The sequence below is a fragment of the Marmota marmota genome, unplaced genomic scaffold (assembly GCF_001458135.2).
Source record: "Marmota marmota marmota unplaced genomic scaffold, marMar, whole genome shotgun sequence".
Taxonomy (NCBI): domain Eukaryota; kingdom Metazoa; phylum Chordata; class Mammalia; order Rodentia; family Sciuridae; genus Marmota; species Marmota marmota.
In genome coordinates, this window is record NW_025999998.1 from 8,978,035 (window position 1) to 9,000,819 (window position 22,785).

The 22,785-nt window shown below is 39.1% G+C and overlaps 1 protein-coding gene across 8 annotated transcripts in view; it reads right to left on the bottom strand.

Annotated features, from left to right (window-relative positions):
* The window catches only part of Smarca2 (SWI/SNF related, matrix associated, actin dependent regulator of chromatin, subfamily a, member 2), a 171,675-nt gene that overhangs the window by 142,669 nt on the left and 6,221 nt on the right, over nt 1-22,785 (bottom strand). For 5 of the 8 annotated variants that reach the window (XM_015492887.2, XM_015492884.2, XM_015492886.2 and 2 more), the window contains exons 2-4: nt 13,409-13,669; nt 9,238-9,367; nt 2,408-2,857 (exon numbers count right to left, since the gene is read on the bottom strand). In XM_015492887.2, the coding sequence (XP_015348373.1) occupies nt 2,408-2,857; nt 9,238-9,367; nt 13,409-13,633 (805 nt within the window). In that variant the 5' untranslated portion in view covers nt 13,634-13,669. Of the gene's footprint in view, nt 1-2,407; nt 2,858-9,237; nt 9,368-9,688; nt 9,845-13,408; nt 13,670-22,785 lie in introns of those variants that run through there. The other 3 variants (XM_015492889.2, XM_048806848.1, XM_015492888.2) reach the window with 2 other exon arrangements.

A 22,785-nucleotide genomic window follows, 5' to 3' on the forward strand; every position in this document is an offset into this window, starting at 1 on the left:
ATATATATATATATATATATATATTATATTATATATATATATAATATATATATGTATATATATATTATATATATATATACATATATATATATAGAGAGAGAGAGAGAGACATTATCTTTATTTATTTATTTTTATGTGGTGCTGAGGATCCAACCCAGTACCTCACATGTGCAATGCAAGCTCTCTACCACTAAGCCACAACCCCAGCCACTGAAACCTTTTTTTTTAATTGCCATGATCTGAATGTTTGCCATCCCCCCCACCCAATTTTTATGTTGAAATCCTAATCCCCAAAGAAATAGTATTAGAAGGTGGGGCCTCGGGGTGGTAATTTAGCTAGGGTGTCAGAGATCTCATGAATGGGATTAGTGCCCTTAAACAAGAGGCCCAAGAGATTTCCCTCACCCCTTCCCTTCCACCATATAAGGACACAATAAGAAAGTGCCAACTATAAATACAAGAGAAAGTCCTCAGCAGACTCCAAATCTACCAGCACTTTGATGCTGTACTTCTCAGCCTTCAGAACAGTGAGAAATAAATTTCTGTTCTTCTTGAGCCACCTAGCTTACCCTATATTGTTATAGCAGCCTAAACAGACTAACACAACCACTTTTTTCCCTGTTTTTCGGTGCTAGGGACCAAACCCAAGACCTTGTGCATTCTAGGCAAGTTCTCTGCCACTGAGTTACACACCCACTGGCCCTGAGACACCCATTCTTAATGCTATATCTACAGTTAACAAGACGAGTTTATCATTCAGGTAAGGCAACTCTTAGAGCTGACTCTACCAGAAAAAAACTCACAAACTCAAAAGATAAAATATTTAAAAACAAAAAAATTCTGATCTGAATTATTTCCCACTGTTCGAGTCACAAAACTTAAGAAGAGTGCTAACATAGCAAACTAATTGTTCCTTAATGACCAGCATCTCAGGACTTGCCCAAATGAGTAGAAATCATTCACAAGAAATGTTTTCGATGTCCAGGGAGCATCCCATTCCCCACAATCCCAAGCTCTCATCAGAGCTGAACTATAAACTCTGCTTGTCCATTTCTTAACCACCACCATCCTAGATGAAACAACCTTCATAGAACATCATTCTACAGCCCTTTGTATTCCTCTGTGTTCTATCACCAGGATCAAGTTAGACCACAAGAAGGCCATGCAAAGGACTCTGTCATCTCTACCTATTACATAATATCATAACTTCTAACTTTATGCCACGGAGACTAAGACATTGGTCATGTGGAATCTGTTACTCTATTATGAATAAATTTTATTGAAGTTTTTAATCATGCAAAGCCTCTTGCAATAATAAAGATGAGGATAACAGTATAGTCAGGCTTCCATATCTACCAGTTCCACATCTGTGAATTCAACCAACCACAGATAGAAAATAGTCAGAAAAAATAACTGCCTATGTGCTGAACATGGACAGAGTTCTTTTTCTTATCATTATTCCCTAAAAAATATGGAATAACAGCTATTCACATAGCACTCAATTACATTAGATATTTCAAATGATCTAGAGATGATTTAAAGCACAAGGGAGGATATGCACAGGTTATATGCAAATACTATAGCATTTTATATAAGGGACTGGAGCACTGTGGATTTTGGTATCTCTTAGGAGTCCTAGAACAATCATCCTCAAATACTGAGGAACTACTGTAATTTAAATAATAATCTTACCCAGGAAATCTACTTTATATTTTCAATCTATAAGTGGTTTTGTGTGAGAAATTGGTAAGCAACTTCCTTCTAAATGGTGAGAATTGTTAGGTGCATGATCCCCTCTCCTTATGGCTGTCAGGAAACTCAAGTGGCCTTTGAAGCTTGACCACAGCAACTAGGAGGGCTCTTGCGGTCCCCACATCCCTGACCTCAATTTCTTACTTCTTTTAATACTCTTCCTTGTTTCTGATTTTCTATTAATTATTTTACTACAGGTATAATTCGGGTAGACCTCCTTAAATGCTTTTCCAACAAAAAGGAGAAAAAAACAACAAATATAAAAATGGCTCAGGTGGGACCTATTCAAGGAGGGAGTTATGTTGATATATCACAGTGGGTACAAGTGTCCCTAACCTGAAGTGTGTGGATAGGCTTCTTAGAAAACATGAAGATTTTGCAAGAGAATGAAAAATTATGGGTGATTGTGCTTTCTTTCTAGGTCAGCAGTTCACATGAGTCTCCAAAGGTTAAGAAACACTGCTCTAGGACTCTACAGCAGTGGGAGACCAAGAATCTTGGCCAATCTAAGTGGAACAAGAAAAGAGAGTCGGCGAGGTATAACAAAGGACTGAGTCAGCCCTGGGCTTATTCCAACCCAGCACTGTGTGTGTGATCAGTCTTTCTTATCCGAGCTGGACCATGGCATTATTCGTTTGGTTGCATATTAACCTACCAGATGGTCTGTTGTAGTTAACAAGGGTCGGCTGCTGCTGCTGCTGCTGCTGCTGCTGCTGCGGTGCCTGCTGCTGCTGTTGCTGCTGTGGTGCCTGCTGCTGCTGCTGCTGTTGCTGCTGCTGCTGCTGTTGCTGCTGCTGCTGCTGTTGTTGTTGCTGCATGCCAGGCAAGGTCCTTTTCCCCTGCACTGCAAGCTGCAGTGTTTCGGGGAGGGGCTGGCCCCGGGCCAGCATTTTGTAAGCCAAAATCTGTGCTCTAAGCTGATGCAGCTGGACAGGACTGAAAGGCGAGGGTCCTCTGTTGGGCTGGTTCATGGCCTGTGGATCGCCCGGGATGAGGGGCCCTGGCTGGCTCGGTGGCATCTGGGGTGGCGTTGGGCCTCCTCCAGATATAGGGCTGGAGACATGCTCTGGGGCTCCCAATGGAGACGGGTGTGGTGACATGTAACCTAAAATAAAACACAAGGAGATCATGACCCTGAAAGAGAGGTATTCTTGAATATACTAATAGTACTCTACAACAACACTATATGGTAAAAATTTTCTCTAATTTATCAGTTATATATATTATATTTACTATGTAATGGCATATTATGTATGCCATTAAAATTTTTCTAGCAGCCACATTAAAAAAGGAAAACAGGTGAAGTTCATTTTTTTCACATTTTTTAGCAGAGCATTGTAGGTATACATAATGATGGGATTTGTTTTTACATATTTGTACATGCACACAATATAACCATATGATTTGGCCAGTATCACTCCCCAGCACTTTCTCCCTCCCTACCTCCCAGCAGAGTTCATTTTCATGACCTAGTTTATTTCAAATAACAAATCCAAAATATCCACATTTCATAATATAAAAATTATCGATGAGGTCTTTTGTGTCATTTTTTTCATACTAAGTCTTTGAAATCCAGTTAAGTATTTTACACTCACAGCACATCTTAGTTCCGACTAGCCACATTTCAAGTGATCAATAGCCACTTGTATCCTAGAAGGCAAACTGTTAGTGGCTGTTGTACACCTAAAGCAAAGGCACCAGAGGACAGTGCTATACATTAAAAGTAGCTCCAACTTAGGGAATAAAACCTAAAGGCATCTAACATATCTCAATGGGGAATGAAGAGTGTCTTACAGGGAAAGCAAATATCATCTGGCCTATTATTATGCAAGTTACCACTAATTTCCAGTTATTGAGGACAAGGGATTCTACACAATTTCCCAAATGAGTTCCACCCAGAAGCAGAGAGTGATCCAAGGACCAAGTGCAGGAGATTTATCCGGGAGGTGCAGGGACACTGGTAGGGATTTAGGAAGGTGATATAAGAAGGGAAGGCAGCCAATAAGAAGTGTATTATCAAGCAGTTGTTGCAGTGGGTCATGAAGATTAATCCAGTGCAAAGCTCTGGGATAGGAAATAAATAAATTGCTTCCAATTATCCCAAAGAAGGGATGAAGAAGCTGGGGCATTTAGACACTTACAATCATCAGTCACTGGTTATAACACAGGCTACTACTACCACTCAGGGAGATTAATCACCAGTCTCCTTGGACTGCTCTGTTGTGGGTAAGGTGGTTGTTGGTGGAAGTAAACCAAAGTGGTGATTCCAGCCAGTGGCAATCAGACAGGTAGGGGTACAGGAATGGTAAGGAGGACCCAAAGGTATGGGGGAAAGCATGCACTATTACATCAGTCCTCCAATAACCCCAGAAGATGTGCACTATTAATTCATTTTTTAAAGTGAGGAAACTGAGCCTCAGAGAATAAGTAGGTTCAGAGAATAAATCCTGGCAGCTCCAAGATTTAAACCAATACCTGTCTGGTTCTAATGTATACACTCTCTTTCCATGGTCTAATGTGTTTTGCTATGCAAAAATAAGTTAAGGACTTAAAAGTTTCTCTTAGCACCACTTAGCACCATTTAGGATATAATACAAAAACGAGAGTAACCTGTTAGGTTATAAGAGATCTAAGTGGGAAATTTAAGAATATTTTACTTGAGGAATGAAAATTAAAATGGACAAAAATTCCCAGGCACTTAGTTCAGGAGACAACCTGTATAGCCAGGCCAAAAAATTTCTACAATGATTGAGGGCTGTTGGAGGAGATCCAATATGGAGGAGAAAATGAAGTGACCTACAGTATTCCAAGACTCTCAAGTTCGAACAAAGTGCTAATTAAATCAAAAGTGTCACAAAACACAGTAACACACATAGAGGAAATGTCTTTGCCCTATTAAATGTTATGTGTCAAATTATAACACAGATCATCATACAGGTGATCATTAGGTGAGGACTGTATATATAAATCTGTGTCAAGTTTGACCTGATAAAGCTCTGTGCCTCCATGTACAGTCACAGAGGCCCATGAAGGTGGGACCACCACCGAACAGGGACTCACAAACACATTCACAAGATCAGAGAAAATAAAGGATACAATTTCTTTTCTTTCTAATTGCCATTTGGAGATGGGAGTAAATGTAGCATGATCCCCTGAGACAAAACAGGGTTCTGTTCTATGGATTGGTAAGAAGAGGAAGTCCATTCAGGGAACTCCTGCTCTGAAGAGAAAAGGAAGAACTGCTAAGTCTCACTGCCCAAAGCCCTACTACTCCATGAGGGAGGACAAAAACCAATCAGCAATTAAGGCTCTAATTAGTTGGTTTTATAAGAAAGCCAAGAAGATTTCCCTCCAATTAGTCTGAAAGACTAGCAGAAACTCAAGTCCCAACATGTTGGTATTTATAATAAACACTTAGAGGACATCAACAACATATTCTTAACTTCTATCATTAATATTCTTCCTTTTTGATGAGCATTATGGTTTAGATCTAGAATGAGCCCCAAAGGCTCAAATAATTGAAGGTGTGGGCTCCAATGTAGTGGGGCTTATAGGAAATGATTGGATCATGAGGGTTCTCATCTCATTTATGGAATAATCCACTAATGGATTCATAATTTGATGGCGTTATTGGTAGGTGGTGGAAACTGCTGGAGATGGGACCTAGCTGAAGGGAGTGAGTCCATGAGGAAGTATCCTTGAGAACTACATCTAGTCCCAGGCCCCTTTCTCACTCTCTCTTTGCTTCCTGGCCACCACAAGGTGAATAGCTTTGCTTTTCCATACCCTTCCACCATGATGTGCTGCCTTATCATAGGCCCAGAAAAGAATTGAGACAGCTGACCATGGACTGAAAACCTCTGAGACCTTGAGCCAAAATAATTACTTCCTTCGTTAAGTTAATTTTTTCAGGTATTTTGTCACAGCAATGGAAAGCTAACTAATACAATGAGGCTTACATTCATCCCTTAATTGTAATGCTGGTATAAAATGATAGTTTGCTCATTATGGCATCTTTCTGGACAACCCTACACCTACTGTGGTAAAATGGGCCATGTGTCTTCTGCTTTCTGGTCATTCCCATTTCCTAAGGTTGACAAGGCATCGGATGCCTGATACAATGGGCCAAAATACTAAACAATGAAATTTTTACTCAACTACCTAGCAATGCTTATCAGGTCTATCCTTTAAACTATGAACAAGGCATCATTACGAGGGTGAGACATGGCAAAGCAATGTTGTAACAGTGAGATGGTTCCATTAAGCACAAGAATGCAGACTCTGAGAACATGATCACTGGAAAGTTAATGCCAAGAAATTTTACCTGAAATTTGATAAGAAGAAACGGGGGGTGGGAGGAATTTTATCCCAGAATTCATAGAAGATGTTAATAGAATCATTCTGTCACAGTGTGACATTAACACTGTGACAGGGTCCCAGCTACAGAGATTTTTTTCCCCCTATACGAAGAGCATTTCATAAAACTTGAGGAAAAACAGAATCTAAATGATGTAACAACATAACATATTTTGGTAATTATCCTTAGTTGAGAAAACAGGGTGAAGAAATTGCCTGAGAGTGAGTATACATTTGTCTGAGGATGACAATGTTGATGCAGATTCTGCTCTTTCTGAAATCTTATTTGATTGGCTCATTCAAAAGTAGTTAAAAAGTGGCAGTTTCCCCTCCCTGGTCTTCAAGGGCCATTATCTCCCCAGTTTCACCTTGCCTCTGAGAGAGAAGCACTAACCTCTCTCCTATTCATAATCCTGAATTTGTAAGTGCCAGATTTAGATGAACTTTCTCTACACACACATGCCCATTAAATATTGTATACCTGCCTATGATGGCTTTTTCTGTCCAATGCACTAAAAATAAACAATGTTATCATTTGGACCATAAGGTACACCATCCAGTATTTATTGAAGGAAATGGTTTTGCTTCCCAACCAATACCTTAAAATAACCTAATAGGTTGCTAGGTAGTTAAAGCTAGCAGCCTTTTGATCAATACCACACCTCTCTGTACCTGTGTGTTTATAAATGGCTTTCTCTACAATGGAGTTTTTAAAGATACATGCTATTAAGCAAGTCTAAATTCTTCTAGATCATTATAAAGAATAGGACTACATTATACCAACACTCCTTTATTCAAAAAATATACCTTTAATTTATTCCCTAGCCCACAATGCACTTTACTATTTTAGAGAATAACATTACACGTTAATTTTGATTCCACTGACTGCAGACCTCTGCATTTCAAAGTAATTATAACTTACAGAACTTATATAAAAATTGAGATCTACTTATAATTGTTGACTTTTGAATGCATGTGTTTCTTTCTATACCTTAACTGAACAAAACTTACAAGTGTCCTTCCAGTCATGTGCTAGACATCTTGCCTAGTGTTGGAGACTCCAAGATAAATAAGAAGATAATTCTTCAGTTGAAGAAGGGAGCCAAGCCATTGGAGAAATTTTAAAAGAAATAAAAGCAAAACTGCTATCAATTCTGACTTGTGCATTTTCAGTATTTTTGGTGTTGTTGTTTGTTTTTGTTTTGTTTTGTTTTGTTTTGAGGTTTTCCTGTAACTTCACTACTAGAGTCAGGAGCAGAGAAAGCCACCACCTGGATTTAAGAATCACTGCATATAATTCATCTACACCACTCAGGAATTTAAAATGTGATCTTTATTAGCTCTACAAACATATCTGGGCCTTTAGAATTTAAAATATAAACCTAGAAATGCTGTTTTAATCCATTCTTAGCACTAAATGGGTCAATTTTTTTCTTCTTGTATTGTAAAATGCCAGAATGCTTCAGACTGCCTTTCTGACAATGGTCAAGATTCTATAAGTTAGGTGTAACCATCATACCTGCCTGCCACCAAAATTCAGATCAGAGTTGGGGATGTTCAAAAGGCCCATTTAGATATTAGTGGAGAAGCACTCTGACGCCTCCATAACTTGTCTATTTTTATTTCAAAAAAACAGCAATTCTATTTTAGAATTACTATTAGAATTAAAAATATACTTCTCTAAATGCTCCCAGACAAATATTTTCTTTCAGTGGATGGATATCTGGTCATGGATGAAGGAAAAACTCAAGCACACTTAATTACATAGGAGTATATACAGCAAAGTGTAAACCATAGTAGTCTTAAATTAGAATATTTACATATCAATGTCAATTAGTGGTACAATAATGTATGCCTCTCCCATGCTGAATTAACCACACTATCATTCTGAAATCAGGCTACAATGTATTTAAAAGACTTTAAAGGCTATGGTGCATGCCTATAGTCCCAGTGACTTGGGAGGCTGAGGCTGGAAGATCTCAAGTCCAAGGCCAGCCTCAGGAACTTAGTGAGATCCTGTCTCAAAATAAAAAAATAAAAATTGAGTGGGGACGTAGTTCAGTGGTAAAGTGCCCCTGGGTTCAATCCCTAGAATCAAAATTTTGTAAAAAGTGCTTTGAAGTATTTTAATATGTCTTCAATAGTGACAGAAGGAAAGAGAACATGTAAGGCTCAAAGGAGAAAAGAAATCTAACCTATATCCATCTGGTCATTGTTGTGAGTTTCTGTGTTCCTCTCCATACCAAAACATGTGACTATGACCTTATCTGGGAACAAGATCTATACAGATGTAGTCAACTTAAGATGAGGTCATACTAGGATTAGGGGAGGCCCTAATCCAATGACTAACATCCTTATAAAGAGAGGGAACTCTGAATACAGAGATAGACACAGGGAAAATGTCAAGTGAAGAAAGAGACAGAGAACTGAGTGATTCATCCATAGGACAAGGAATGTCAAGGATTACTGGCAGCCAGAAAAAGCTAACAGGAAGCAAGGAAGGCTTCTTCCCTAAAGCCTTCAGAGAGAACATCACCCTAGTGCCACCTTGATTTTGAACTTCTGGCCTCTAGAACTGTAAGAGAATAAATTTGTGTTGTTTCAAGCCTCTCAGTTTGTGGTCATTTGTTATGATAGCCCTAGGAAAATAATACAGCCACCCACCAGTGATAACAACTAATTTCACTGCCAGAAAACACCACCTTACAAACAATGTAGGGACTCACATGACCTTCACATTACACTGTTGTTGGCAGGCAGATCTGATTCTCTTTCTGGCCCTGTCACTTACTAGATGTATAAACTTAGGAAAACAAAGTAAATTTGATGAGCTATAGCTTTCCTATCTATGAAACAGTGGTAACATTATTTACCTTACAAGATCATGGTAAAAATCTTGGGTAAAGTACATAAAGCACTTTGCAGCATGCTTGGACACATGGTGGCTAGTAAAATTACTAGGACTTTGGAAATAAAATTGTCCAAATAAATCATAAAGTTATGTTGGTAAGGATAGGGGTAGTTTTCTACAGGGAAAAGAAATCTTTGAATCTGACCCTCCTCAGACACATTTTTTGGAAGTTATATAAAACATACAGAACCACAATCAGGTGTGCAGCAGACACAAACCTTGGCTGTGTTGATCCATTGGACTCTGGGGGGGACCCATTCCTGGGTGAGGTGGTCGCATACCGGTGCCCTTCATGGATCCACAATGGATATCTTCCACAATGCCCTTGTCATGCATCCCATCGATGGGCTGAAACATTTAAAGGGCATCAGTTAGACAATTCTTTAAGGTATAATATCTCTAACTGTAGTTTAAAGAACTCTCTCCGAAGTCTTCAAAAGTGTGACACAGTCATCCATTACCCACTCTATAGTCACATATTTTACATCTCACAGGTGAGAGGGGAAAAAAAACTTTTACCAATAAGATCAGCTAAATTATCTGGAAATCAAAAGTTAAGGCTTTTTAAAAAAAAAAAACACTGAACTTTTTTACTCAGCCATGTCACAACCTGCCAATAAAAATGAAGTCCTGTTCACAAGTACACAAATATAAGTTATTTTTTCATACCCTTTTGAAGGAGTCTTGAAGACTATTGTAAGATGAAGTGAGTCTGGCGTCTGAGGAAGACTATCCGAAGGATCTGCGATGATCTATTTTGTTGTTGTTGTTGATGTTGTAAATTTTTTTTCATTGGAGAGGAAGGAACTATGGAAAGTTAAAAAGCTGGAAACCAGAAAGTTCCATGACAGTTGGGAAGAGAGGAACAGACAAGGCAGAGAAGGGAATGGGGGTGAATACAGAAAAGGCACAAGTGTGAAACAGACAGCTAAGCTCCAGGGGGAGGAGGGCTGGAAGAGGTTAAAGGCACAGTTTGGAAATAAATTTGACTATGGGGGCTGGACCCCAGGTTGAGGCCCAGTACATGACAGACACACAATAAATAGCTATTGAATCGACATTAATCCAATCCAGAATTGGGCAATGGAGCCTGTGTTTGAAAAAGGAAAAGTCTATTCCTCCCCAAACTGTAATGGCCATGTTCAAAACAGCCTGAAAGGAATATTTCCAGGAGTTTATAGAAACCAAATGACTTCAAGCAAGAAAGTATGAGTGTTTGCAGTTTTGGAGAAAAGAAAGTTAATTTCTGCAGAGTCAAAAGCATGCACTTGAAAAGAGGAAAAATTTACCATAAAGAGGATGTTCAGAAGAAAAATGGGAAAAATCTGGTATAAAGAGTGTCACTGAGCCTGTTAAATAGTAATAATAGGGAGGAAATCAAAGCAACACAGCAGATGTATTTAGGCTACTTGTTTATTTATTTCCAGTAATGTTGAAAAGCAAAAAGCTGAAGCTCAGGGGGAGAAGGAGGGGTAAGACAAGGAAGAAAGCAGCCTATAAAAAGCACATAAGAAAGTGAGGCATCTGGCCAGCAGGTGTGAGCCCCATGCTGCCTCTGGGTCCAATCCTCACTGGGAATAGGCCAGGGCTATAGGGAGCTAAAGGAGGACGGCAAAGACCATAAGAATCACAACATCAGAGCCACACGAAACAGAGAAGAGCATGAGAGGGTGAGAATATGAGAGAGTGTGAGAAAGATGGCAGGTAACCCAAACAGAGAGACCAGAAGAGAAAAAAAAAAAAATCAATAAAACCACCACATACAAAAACAGAACATGGCCCCAACCCTCACTTACATGCTTCATTTTAAATGACTAAATAATAAATAAAGGTTAGCTAAATATTATTTCCTTCTCATTTTCTCTTTCATTTTGAAGGTGAGACATCCATCCCCAAGTCTTTCTAAATTTCTGTAATTCACTTAGGCAAGTGTTTACTAGAAATAGATTGGAGCTAGAATACAGCTTTAAATTAATCTAAACACAAGATAATTTAATGATTGTAGTGTATCAATAGGTTCCCACAAAATACGATACAGAAAACAAGCGGTTTTATTTCTCTAGATGTCTGACAAAGTGAAAATGGATTTAAAGGGAAAAAAAAGGAGAGAGGGAACTTGGGGATACTGCAGAAATATCCATGATTTACTACTAAATCAAAAGAGGAAGTAACGAATAATGACAACATGATTCGAGACAATATGATACTATTACGGCAAAAGAAAAGCAGAAAACAAAAAACAAAAACCCTCCCACCTATATATGCACATCTGTGCTAATAGGACGTTTTTACTGAACATGAAGGAAGATAAGGTCAGAAATGCACTACAACAGGCTGTTACCTGGGATGAAAACCAGGATAACCGTTTTCCGATTTATTTCAGTATTGTTTCTCTTTTCAAAATAAGCACATACTACTTTCCTGATTTGAAAATCACCAAATAACATTTTTTTTAAAATGGTTCTTCCATATCCTCCCTTAAAACTGACCTAAAGTCCTACACAATTAGAGGTCACTTTTTTCTGTGGTGATCTTTTTGTGTCAAGTCAGCATCTACTGCTTGTCTTCTCTGATGGTTAACTTTCTGTGTCAACTTGACTAGGCCCTGGGGTGCCGAGATATTTGGTTAAACATTCTTTCTGTGAATGTCTGTGAAGGTGTTTGGCGATGAGATTACCCTCTGAACTGAACTGAGGAAAGCAGGTTGCCCTCCCCAGTGGGTAGGCATCATTCAACCCACAGGGGGCCAAAACATACACAAAGGTAGACTTGAGGAGATGTTGTGCACTGGAGATCGAGATCGATCTCTCTCTCTCTCTCTCTCTCTCTCTCTCTCTCTCTCTCTCTCTCTCTCTCCTTCTCTCTTTCTGACTGCTTAACTGGGATGTTGCCCTTCTCCTGACCTCAGACTAGGACTTACACCTTTGACTCTTCTAGTTCTCAGGACTTTAGACTCCAACTGGACCAATACCACCAGCTTTTCTGGATTTCCAGCTTACTGACTGCAGATGTGGGACTTCTCAGCCTCCATAACTGCATGAGTCAATGCTTTTTCATAAATCTCTTTATATCTTCCATTGGTTTTGTTTCTTTAGAGAACCCTATAGATCTGCTGAATATCAAGCAGCAGCCCCCCCCCACTTGTGATGTCATGCAAAGGGGTATAAAAACCTCTACATGTCACATGAGACAAAACTTTCAAAAATTGTACAATGTCCTCACAGATTCTCTTTAGCTACTACTAACTCGAAGCAAATTGTTGCAAGGGATCTTGTTGAGCCTCGAAAGTCTCTTCTCTTGCTGAGCATGGTGATGTACAGGAGGCCGAGTTAGTAGGATCTTATGATTCAAGGCCAGACACAGCAACTTAGCAAGACCCTCAACTCAAAATAAAAATTATAAAGGGCTGAGGATGTAGCTCAGTGGTTGAGCACCACTGGGTTCAGAACCCACAATAGAAAAGAAAGATGTCTTTTCCCTCTTCCTCATATTTCCTGTGAGGGCATAATGCTAAACTGTACCAATCTGATCATCTTCACAGCAAAAATCTGAGTCTCATAAATAGAGAGGATCATTATTATCTTAGTCCAGAAACAAACAGTTGGACCTGAGAACTGCAAAATCAGTCTTCTTCCAAAACCAGAATAAGACTACTTCACAGAAAGACAGTAAAGTGCATTTTAAGGATTCCTAAAAATGATTTAATTTCAATAAAATGTTTTTAAAAATCTGTAGAAAAGAAGAAAAGGACTCCTTCCTTCTACTCTTAGAATTTTTTTTTTTTTTTGTACTAGGAATTGAACCCCAAGGGCACTTTACTACTGAGCCATGTACCCAAGTCCTTTAACACAGGGTCTCACTAAGCTGCGGAGGGCTTTACTAAGTTGCTGAGGCTGTCCTCAAACTTTTAATCCTCTTGCCTCAGCCTTCTGAGTTGCTGGAATTAGAGGCATGCACTACCATGCCCAGAGACGTTTAGTGATCTAATTTTAAAAAGTAAGTATCAGAATTTTTAGGGAAGAATAATCCTCAATACACTCATTTGTACATGATATAAGTTACTTAACAGAGACAGGAAAAGACAAGACTTATTCACTAATAAACTCATTCACCAAGCCAAAATAGCTTCAACCCAAAAGTCACAGAATCTGTCAGAAATGCACAGCCTAACTCAGTATTTTAAAAAGCCAACATCTGATTTTCATGACTGGTACATCTGTAGCAATAAAAGTGCCTCAAAATGTGTGTTTTTAATAATATACAAGATAAGTCAAAGATCTGGCTTGATTCTCCTTGTTAACCATAGTAGGAAAAAAAAGTTGTGGGTTATCAGGAATATTAGCCATCCACGACTCAGAAGACAGATCAAAGGGGAGAGTAAACTCTAACCTTATGCAGCTGATGCACGCCTTCCTGTTGGAAGTCAGAAGAGCCCATGGTTGGCATAGGATGTGAGACGCTGGGGGGTCCAGGACTTGGCCCCATCATACTGTGGACAGAACCCGGGGATGGTCCTGGGCCTGGACTAGGTCCGAGGATTGGTCCAGGAGAGGGCCCAGGCCCTGGCGAGGGCCCCGGGTGGGGCATCGCAGCAGGGTCTGTGGGTGTGGACATTTACTTCTCCTGTCTCTGTCAGGCAGTAGAGTGACACTAAGTTGGAAAGCAGAGAAAAAGAAAGGAATGTTTTAAACATGATGTTAAGATCAGAATAAAACAGTCGTTAGCATTTGATGGTGCCATTTCTCTAACAAACATCAAACAGAACTGCCCGGTCTCGTCCAGATGTTTGAGTGAGTGTGACATATATCTGCCTGCCCCAGTCTTTATGAAGACCACTTGTTTAAAAAAACACACTCTAAATGATTCCCCAGAAAGATATAAATCATCCAAGATACAAAAAGACTCACTGGAGAAACTGAAATTTAACACATAAGCAGAATCTAAACAAGTTTGAAATTTATTACTGAAGTCAACTAATGCTCTCCATTAAATACTGTCTTGGACACCTTATAAGTCATTAGCCGTCCCCCCAAAGCCATTAGAATAGAAACCCCTTTAAAATGTATCCAAGAAAGACCCATTTTCATGAGTCAACAAGCATTCAAAACTTCACAGAGAATTCCAGATAGTTAAAAGGAGAAAAAAAAATAGAATTTCATATAGAGAATGAAAGACAAGCTCCAATCATGGAAAAAACAGAAGCTATGAAGATCAGACAAATAGATGTTCCAATACCCACATCTGTGATTACTAGTTAAGTTATGTAACCTTTAAATGATTTAAATGCAATGGTATGTGTAAGAAACATAGCTGGACCTGACACAACAAACGGCCACTCTTATTCAGGGTTATTCCCTCTGCTATCTCCACTGGACCTTCAGTGATCAGAAAAGATATAGTAAGATGTGGTCCTCCTGCCAGAGACTAATTGAAACTGAGACACTTGGACAGTGAAGGCCAGTGATTTGTCCCAGGCCTTGCTCTGCTCAAGCATCCCTGGGAGATGTGGTCCATGACTAGTGGACCAGGGTGTAGGTGCAGACATTCTGGTTCTCCAATTTCAGCAGAGCAAGGTTAATTCTATCACCCATGCTCCAAGGCTTCCTCACACACTGTGTACAATGGCACCTTGGATATGAGCAGAAATGAGGAAACAAGATGTCATCCAAATTCAACAATCCCAGCAAGAGCTGAATACGCTAATAACTGTTCAATATTCTAACGTTACCTTAGAGGCACACATCTGTACACGCAGAAGTTTTTTTTCCAACCATTAACCCCCAGAAATACAGAATGAGATATCTTAGGTAACTTGCTTACCTACCATTTAGCAGCAGAGATAGAATTAGACTGCAGCCGTCTAATCACCCAGAACAGGGCTCTTTCCATAGTGAAACCAGTGGTGAGAGGAAGCACCAAACAAAAACATTAGATCCATTCCTCATTACCCACTGTCATTTCTGGCTGTGTGTCTAGAATGTGAGGGACACAAAGGCACAGTCTGGCTCTTCTCCACTCCTCTATCCCCAGCACCTCCTACCAGCACACAGCAAGTACTCAAAGGACAGCTGATGAATAAACTGAAGGTGAAATTTCAAGGGCAAACTTGAAATTTCTAATTTTATAAATGAAAACTAAAGAGTAATCAGTGTTTGAGGTGTGTCTGCTTACAAAAAAAAAAAAAATTAAAGGGTAGGTAAAAATTCAGGCCCTTCCAGTAAGTAAACCAGGGCTAAAATGGGAAGTAGGAAAAGGCTACTTCATAAGGCTTATAAAAGCAGGGCTACAACATGGACGTAAGAGAACCCAGTACAACTGGTTTCTAAAACAGGGGAGTATCAAGAGTATCAAGGGTGAATTATAATCCTGAATTCACCAGAAAGCCAAATATTATTATTTATTCTTTGTTACTAACAAAGCAGGCAGAAGTAACTTTTTTTTTCCTTCCACCCCCACTCTCACACAAACACACACATGTTCAGTCAGCACTTTAAATTTAGGAAGCTGACGTCAATTCAGGGGTACTACAAGTTATAATGTTCTTTCATGTATATCAGCAAACTAATCCACCCTTTTATTTTTTAGTGAATAAAAGGAAATTGCTTAGTTCCTGTTATGGTTTACCTTGAAATCAGCTTCAAGAGGTATTCTGATAATATACCACGAGTTTTGAACAATGAAGATACAAAATACTCAAAAGATAGGCTGATTCCAACTTCTCAAGTTGTACATTTTAATATACATCATTATCAATTTCATCTGAGAATCTTAGAGTGTGTTGTAACTGCTCACACAGAGTCCCATAAAAATGCTCCTTGTTTTTTTGTTAAAGGAAACTATTAAAAACTTCTTAGAGGGAAAAGCATATTGGAAGGGAAATGGAAAATCATAGGCACATAAGTGGAATGTTAATATAGGAACATGTTACATAGGAAAACCATTTAATAAGAAGAGAACCCTCAGACTCATGGATGTGATGAACGGGTATGGCTCACAAAAATAGTATAGTTTAATCTCATGCCAAACAGGTAGTGAATGGCAGGAATCTGAACTCTCACAGAAACTGAGTGTGGTATTCACTGACTTCCAAGCCAAGCAGAAGTCCAAAGACCTGGGTCCAAATCTTAAGACCACCCTACTGGAGCCCTGGGGAAAGTGCTTGGGTTTCCTCTAGCAGCTGTAGGCTTCCTGTAGACTCCCATAGGATTATCTCAAAGGTACCTGCCTTGTGAATCCATGAGTCTATGCCCGCTGCCCCAGAAGCATCTCAAAGACTCCATCCCAACCCTGTATGTGGTAGAGTTCACTAATGAATCTCCATGTCAAAACCAGGGCTATCCCAGGATCTGCTTCTGGCTACCATGACCCAAGGGTACCCAACAGGAGGACCTTACAAAGATGAGGCCAGTAGTTCTGACCTCTTATTCTTGCTCACATTTCTGGTGGCAACTTTCCTGCAGAATAAACCTGGGGGTATAAACTGCCAAGAGGTACAAGTCTCAAACCTCAAGCAGAGGCACATGTTATTACAAGTTAGTATGGTTGAGGTTTGAAGTCTAGCATTGGCTAACTCAGCTTCTCCCTATGGTATCCATAGGAATCCTGACCCCTTTTCTATTCTCCAAAGCACAAAAGAGAATATGGAGATGAGGTGGCCAGGGTGGGAATGGGCACAGGAGGGCAAGAGGAGAGGAAGGGGCTCAGATGACCTTGATAGGTGCAGGCAGGTCTGTCCACTTGATAAAACCCACAACCTATTTTCTTTTGTGTTCAGGAAGGAGATGTACATTGTCACAGAAGGACCTGTTCCACATTATGTGACTAATACAATGAGGAAAATGTGCCTAAGGGAGGGTACAGTTACCTCCCATAGGCATGCACTGTGGGTTTCCTCCTCTTCCCCATAATGCTTTCCTCTCTCCCAGTCAGGACTCCCTGAGGGCCAGGCCACTGTGTTCCTAGGCAAGAATTTTCCAACAGTACACCGTGTCTTCTTTTGGTTCTGACATTCCTGCCTTTACAACTGGGGAGTGTGTGTTTTTAGAAAATAAAAGGCGCTGGTGCCTCACACCACAAACACCACCGTCAGTCATCTTCGGCCCAACTGTCCTTCCCCTCCTTAGCTGAAAGGCTCAGCACATCTATCTGCATATTAAAAGGAGTTCAACCCCATGGAATTTTAAGGGTCACCACTCCAACTATGACAACCCTGACAAAACTTACGACGTACTGTCTAATCACGACTCACAGAAAAATCTAAGACCCTCACACACATAGCAATATTTAAACATACAAGTGCTTCATAATAATTTTAGTGACCTCAATTGAGGAGACATATTGTCATGACCCCCATTAAAAAGATGAAGCCAGGAAGGCAGGGAGAGACAGCATGGCCTACCCAAAGTCACATCTGTTAACAGGAATGAAACCCCAAGTCAAAACTTTTTTATGACTTGACTCTCAGCCCAAGGATGAGCTGTTGTTGCAAAGACCAGGCCAGCCATCTGCCAGGACAGACAGTTTTCACTAGGGCCAGAACAATGTGCAGGGGTGGAAAATGGAGGACAAAGAAACAAAGATGCAAACCATGAGGGAGGTATTTTGCAAAGATCAGGATTTGGCTGTGATCATGCATTAAAATATCAAGGGAGAGAGAAGTAAAGGAGAGCTCTAGAGAGAATATGAGGTGAAGGCCATGTCACAATCTGAAGAGGTTGGTGATGTTGAATCAAACACCCAAAGGATGTGTTTTCCGCCTTTCTTCTTTACGGAGTGTCCACCAGGCACAAGGTATGTAGTGCACACAAATATGATCAGATCTGAGTGCTTCCCCCAGGACTCTGAAAGTCTGCTAGGCAAGAAAGACTAAATGCAAAAATGGCAACAAGATGGAAGACCCTCCAAGACAAGGAGACATACACAGTTAGAATGTCCACACGGTGGCAGGGTAGGAGGGATGCTTTCAGCTTGGAAGGTGGAGGAAGGAAGGGGAATCAGGGAGAGGCCAGACCTTCAGTTAAAGAAAACAAATGTTTCTAAATCAGTTTGGGGAAGGTCACCAACCTAGACAATACCTCTTAAACTGCCCTTTACCAAAGCTCATAAGGAAGCACAGGGAAGTTTGCATCTCCAGAATATCTTTTCCTACTGCTCACTTTACAGACAGACTTTGAGAGCCACACTACAGGTAAAATATCAGAAATAAGAATTGAGCCCAGTTCATATCCCTAACAATAACTCAGTCTTTTTAAAGTTTTCTGGTTGCTACTGGAGAATGATAAGGCTCCAGAGATAGTTAAGATAAGAGTTCTTTTTATGTCTGTTTGCTGATTCAGAACATCTCTGACCCGACGCCCTGATTCTTGTTTTCTATGTAGCTTTCTCTATAAATGAATTGCTAATTCCTCCACAGAAGTAGCAACATTGCTAGAACTGGGGCACAGCACTGTTATTCTTGATGGGAGAGCAGGCAGTGGGTAAGGAGAACAGCAAAGAAGATAAAGGAAATAAATCTACCAGGAATCTTGTTTAGAGGCCAAGGTTGTCTGCAGAGATGGTGAAACATTACCAAGGCCCACGCTGCTTCTTGGTCCGAAACATACAACTTTAAACAGTGTACAATATGATTTGTGCCATAAACACACACACACACACACACACACAAAATCACACTGGCATTAAAGCTAAGGTTATGAATCATTCCATCAAAACCCTAGAAAGGCATTGAAAACACATCCTCATGGTTATTCATGTCAGCTAGCCCTCCCTTTCAAAGTCAAGTATGTTTTTAAAAGTTGTTGGATTAAAACTTTGCTCTTTTGTTGTGCATCTGTGAACTCTCCTTCATCCTTCAATCAGGGAAACAAATTAGGACGGGGTGTGTGGAACTGCTGCCTTCACTCTAAATAAACTGCCTTGGGACCACCCTTGCCCAGAGTCAGACCTGGCAAAGGCTGGAGGAGGCTCTGCACAACAGAAGATAACAACAAACTGCAGCACTAATTAGTCCCCCATGAGCCCCAGGCATTGCCTGTGCTGGATTCTGGCTCTTCACATCATCATCCCCACAGATACCTTGAGCTACCATCATGTAAGAGTTTACCTGTGACTCAATCTGATGGCCTCCTTAGTGAGGACTGATGATGTTCCCACAGAGGAAAAATTGTTTCAAAAAATGTGACTACCAAATGACCCAAAGTGTTGGAGACCCCTCCACAAAGAAGCACTGCAGCAAGGTATCCCTGTAATCTAGGACTCATGTCCATTGGTAGCTAGAGCCTTAATCACAGATAACTTATCACTCCAAAAATTCAGGTGAACCAAATTTCTAGGCAATTTGTCATAACAAAAGCCAACAAACTAAACCATTGAAAGCCAGTTTCAAAGCATGACACCCCCCAATACAATCACTCATATACATTTACATGTATGCCTGCTCTTCCCAGGTCATGTTAGGTCCTTTGCAAGGCAACCTCATTTTGGATACTGATAAGAATCAATAATAGCCACTTCCTTTTCTTTTTGCTAAGATAGTTTTATTTATACATCAAACATACAAAAGAAGAATTTGAAATGCAGACTTTAAAATTCCTAGTTGAGATGGCACACTTTTACTTAGCAGTGCAATTCAACCATTATATGCCAAATGAACCAAGGTTATATACATGAAGGATTATTTTTAATATGCCCAACTTGCCCTGACTTTCACAGCAGCAACAAAACTTCAACAATGAACCCTTCAAGTCCACTGCAATTAAAATGGATAATTGCCATTTATGACCTTCTTCAGGTTACAAATTCCTTACCTACAAAATAGACATAATAGAAACCAGCTACAACCTCAATTGCAAGATGAACCAAATAAAATATTAGATAGATATGAAAACATTTTGTAAGCTATTGGATACAAATGTGCACTACTGCCAGAATTCTTCTAAAGGTTCCAATTCTCATCTTAAATTTGAATCTACAACTCTCCAGATTAATCTAAAATATTACTTTGTTCATGCATCCTTTTGACTCAAACCTTTTGAGAGACAAGCCTTCAACACACACTGGATAAAATATTTATGCTATAGCCTGGAAGTCAAGTCTTTCTACAATCTCTGACTATATCTTCTGAAAACTCTTCCCAACTGGAACCTCTTGCCCCAGGCAGCCAGGTCAAAACAGGTTCAATGGTCCTCCCACAGCTTGTTTGGGCTTGATGCCTGTGATCTCAGGGTTTTCTTCTGATCTGGTATGATTGGCACTCACCACCTTCCCCAACCATACACCATCTCTAAGACCTTATCTGCCCTATCAACTCAAGAGAGCTTGCCCTGATCTCTCTGTACCAGAAAGCCTGAGCAGTTTATATTTCTACTTCTATGTTTAAATGTTCAGGTACATTTTGTAAAATACATAAATTCTCAATTACAGACCATTGATTTTCTAACAGAATTTTAGACTCTGCTTAATAGCATTTCAGAACAGCACAACAGCAAACCACAAAATAGTTGCAAATATTTGCAAAGCTATTATATGCCCCATTCTACAAAGCACTGGTTGAAGATGGGACAGGGTTTACCTTACAGACATTCAGTTTCCAGGGTAACGACTCATCTCCCAGAGGATTGGCAAAAACTAGAATACACCACATCAAATAGGTAAAGAAATGTACAACCACTCAAAAGAAAAAAAAAACATAACTGATGTGTAAACTGATAGAGGGCCCCCTTGGAGAATTTGTATGACAATCCTTTTCTTGTTGAGAAATTGTTTCTTTCATTTTTAAGTAATTTTAACTCACAAATTCTGAATTCAGTTTTAAAAGGGAGGAGATTTTAGCTACATTTAATGGTTTTGAAATTTTAAATTTTATTTCAACTTGTGTGGATCCTACACATCAATTTATAAAATGGCCAGTTCATATTTAAATTGGTCAGATTGTAAAAAGTTTCTAAGATAACAGTACTTGCACAGATGTAGATCACATATTAGTGTAGGAATGAGGCTTATATTGATGTTTGTCCACCTAATAGAATATTTTATGTTTCAAAATCCATTAAATTATACAAGCATTTGGCCTGATTATAGCTGTCTAAATGTCCTGCAAATCTTATATATCTAGTAAAGTATCACTTCCATACTAGGTTTCCATTGCATAATAATATATTTTGAACCCAGAAGCCTAGAAGTTACCATTTATGTCAAAAATCAAATATTTTGTATTCCATATCAAAAGTATCATTTTGAGTGAATTAAAAAGATGTTTATAGACAACATTCAAAAGACCTAGCCATTTAGCTACTGGCTTTCATCCGCTCCATTGTATGTTTTGCTAAGGCATAATTATTTAAACACCTTTAACTATACCTTTAAAACTTTTATTACTTAAAAGTTATATTCTGAACACTTGCAAGAAAAAGGACTACATTAACATGAGAAATAATAAAATTAAAATAAACAGTAATAAAGCTTTAACGTTTTCCAAACCCAGGTTGCAAGATCCTGGTGATAAATACTTTAGGCAAATAAATATGCTGTCTTGAATAATGAGTCTGACAGACTGTAGTTTTAGAATCCTATATTCCCTTCCAAGTATTAAAAGTCACAACTTTCTTGGGGTTGGGTTTGTGGCCCAGTGGGAGAGCGCTCACCTAGCATGCATGAGGTACTGGGCTTGATCCTCAGCACCACATAAATATAAAGATATTGCGTCCACCTAAAACTAAAAAAAATATATTTTAAAAAAAGAAAGTCACAACTTTCCTTATGGAAAACATAAACACCTTAGGCCTTCCTAAATACTCTACCAAATAAATTACCACAATCTGTAGCTTCTGTTCCTAACTACTTATGGAATGACCCATGACTTTATTAACTGGCTAGATTAATATATTAAAGTTTCACAATAAGAACTCTTTCAAAGGTGACAGAAAATTTAGCATCCCTCTATTGGCCAAAAACAATCTCTGAAATACCAAATTTAAAGAAAAGGAATTATTTAGAAGGTAATTTTTTTAATATTAAAAAAAGTGAAAAGAAATCAGCAGTAGCCCCCAAGTGTAGCTTTTCACATTATGGAAATAGTCTGATCTGTTCACCAGAAATCATGTAGAAGGGAAATGTGACTTATGTATAGATTTTTCTAAGGCCACTCATGTTAACAACTAACTCTCCCTTTCTTCCTTTAAAATCACATTGACCAGAAACAGTCAAAACTTCTGGTGGTTAAAATTAGGCCTTACTAGCAGTCCCTCAACTTGCTAGAACTGGGAAATAGTCCTTAGCATTTTATTTGTGATAATTCAGTTGTCCTCATGGCAGCATGTCAAGATGTCATAAATAGTGATTTATTATTTCTCTGGGGTATCAAAAAGCTGCTGAGCTAGGAGAATTTGACAAAGGCCTTGTTTACAAAGTAAGACTTCTAAAGCAGAAAAAAAAACATGACAACACTGGAGGACAGTGTCACTTTTATAATTTATGAGAGTTTTCTGTTTATGGTCTTGCTCTAATACATAATAAGTCTTTAAAATAAAAATGTCAAAATATTACAGTATTATAAAGGATCCCAATTTCCTTCTAGAAAAGAATGACATGAGCTTTTACAATGACCTGTAGAATGACTTATCTTAAACTTAATCAAAGAAAACCAGTCTTAAATAATTATCTACAAAGAATTACTTTCTACTTATACTCTGTTAGGAATACTTGAAACAGAATTCAAGCATTAACAATATAATGCAAGCAGAGGCACTTTTTTTTTTTTTTTTTTTTTT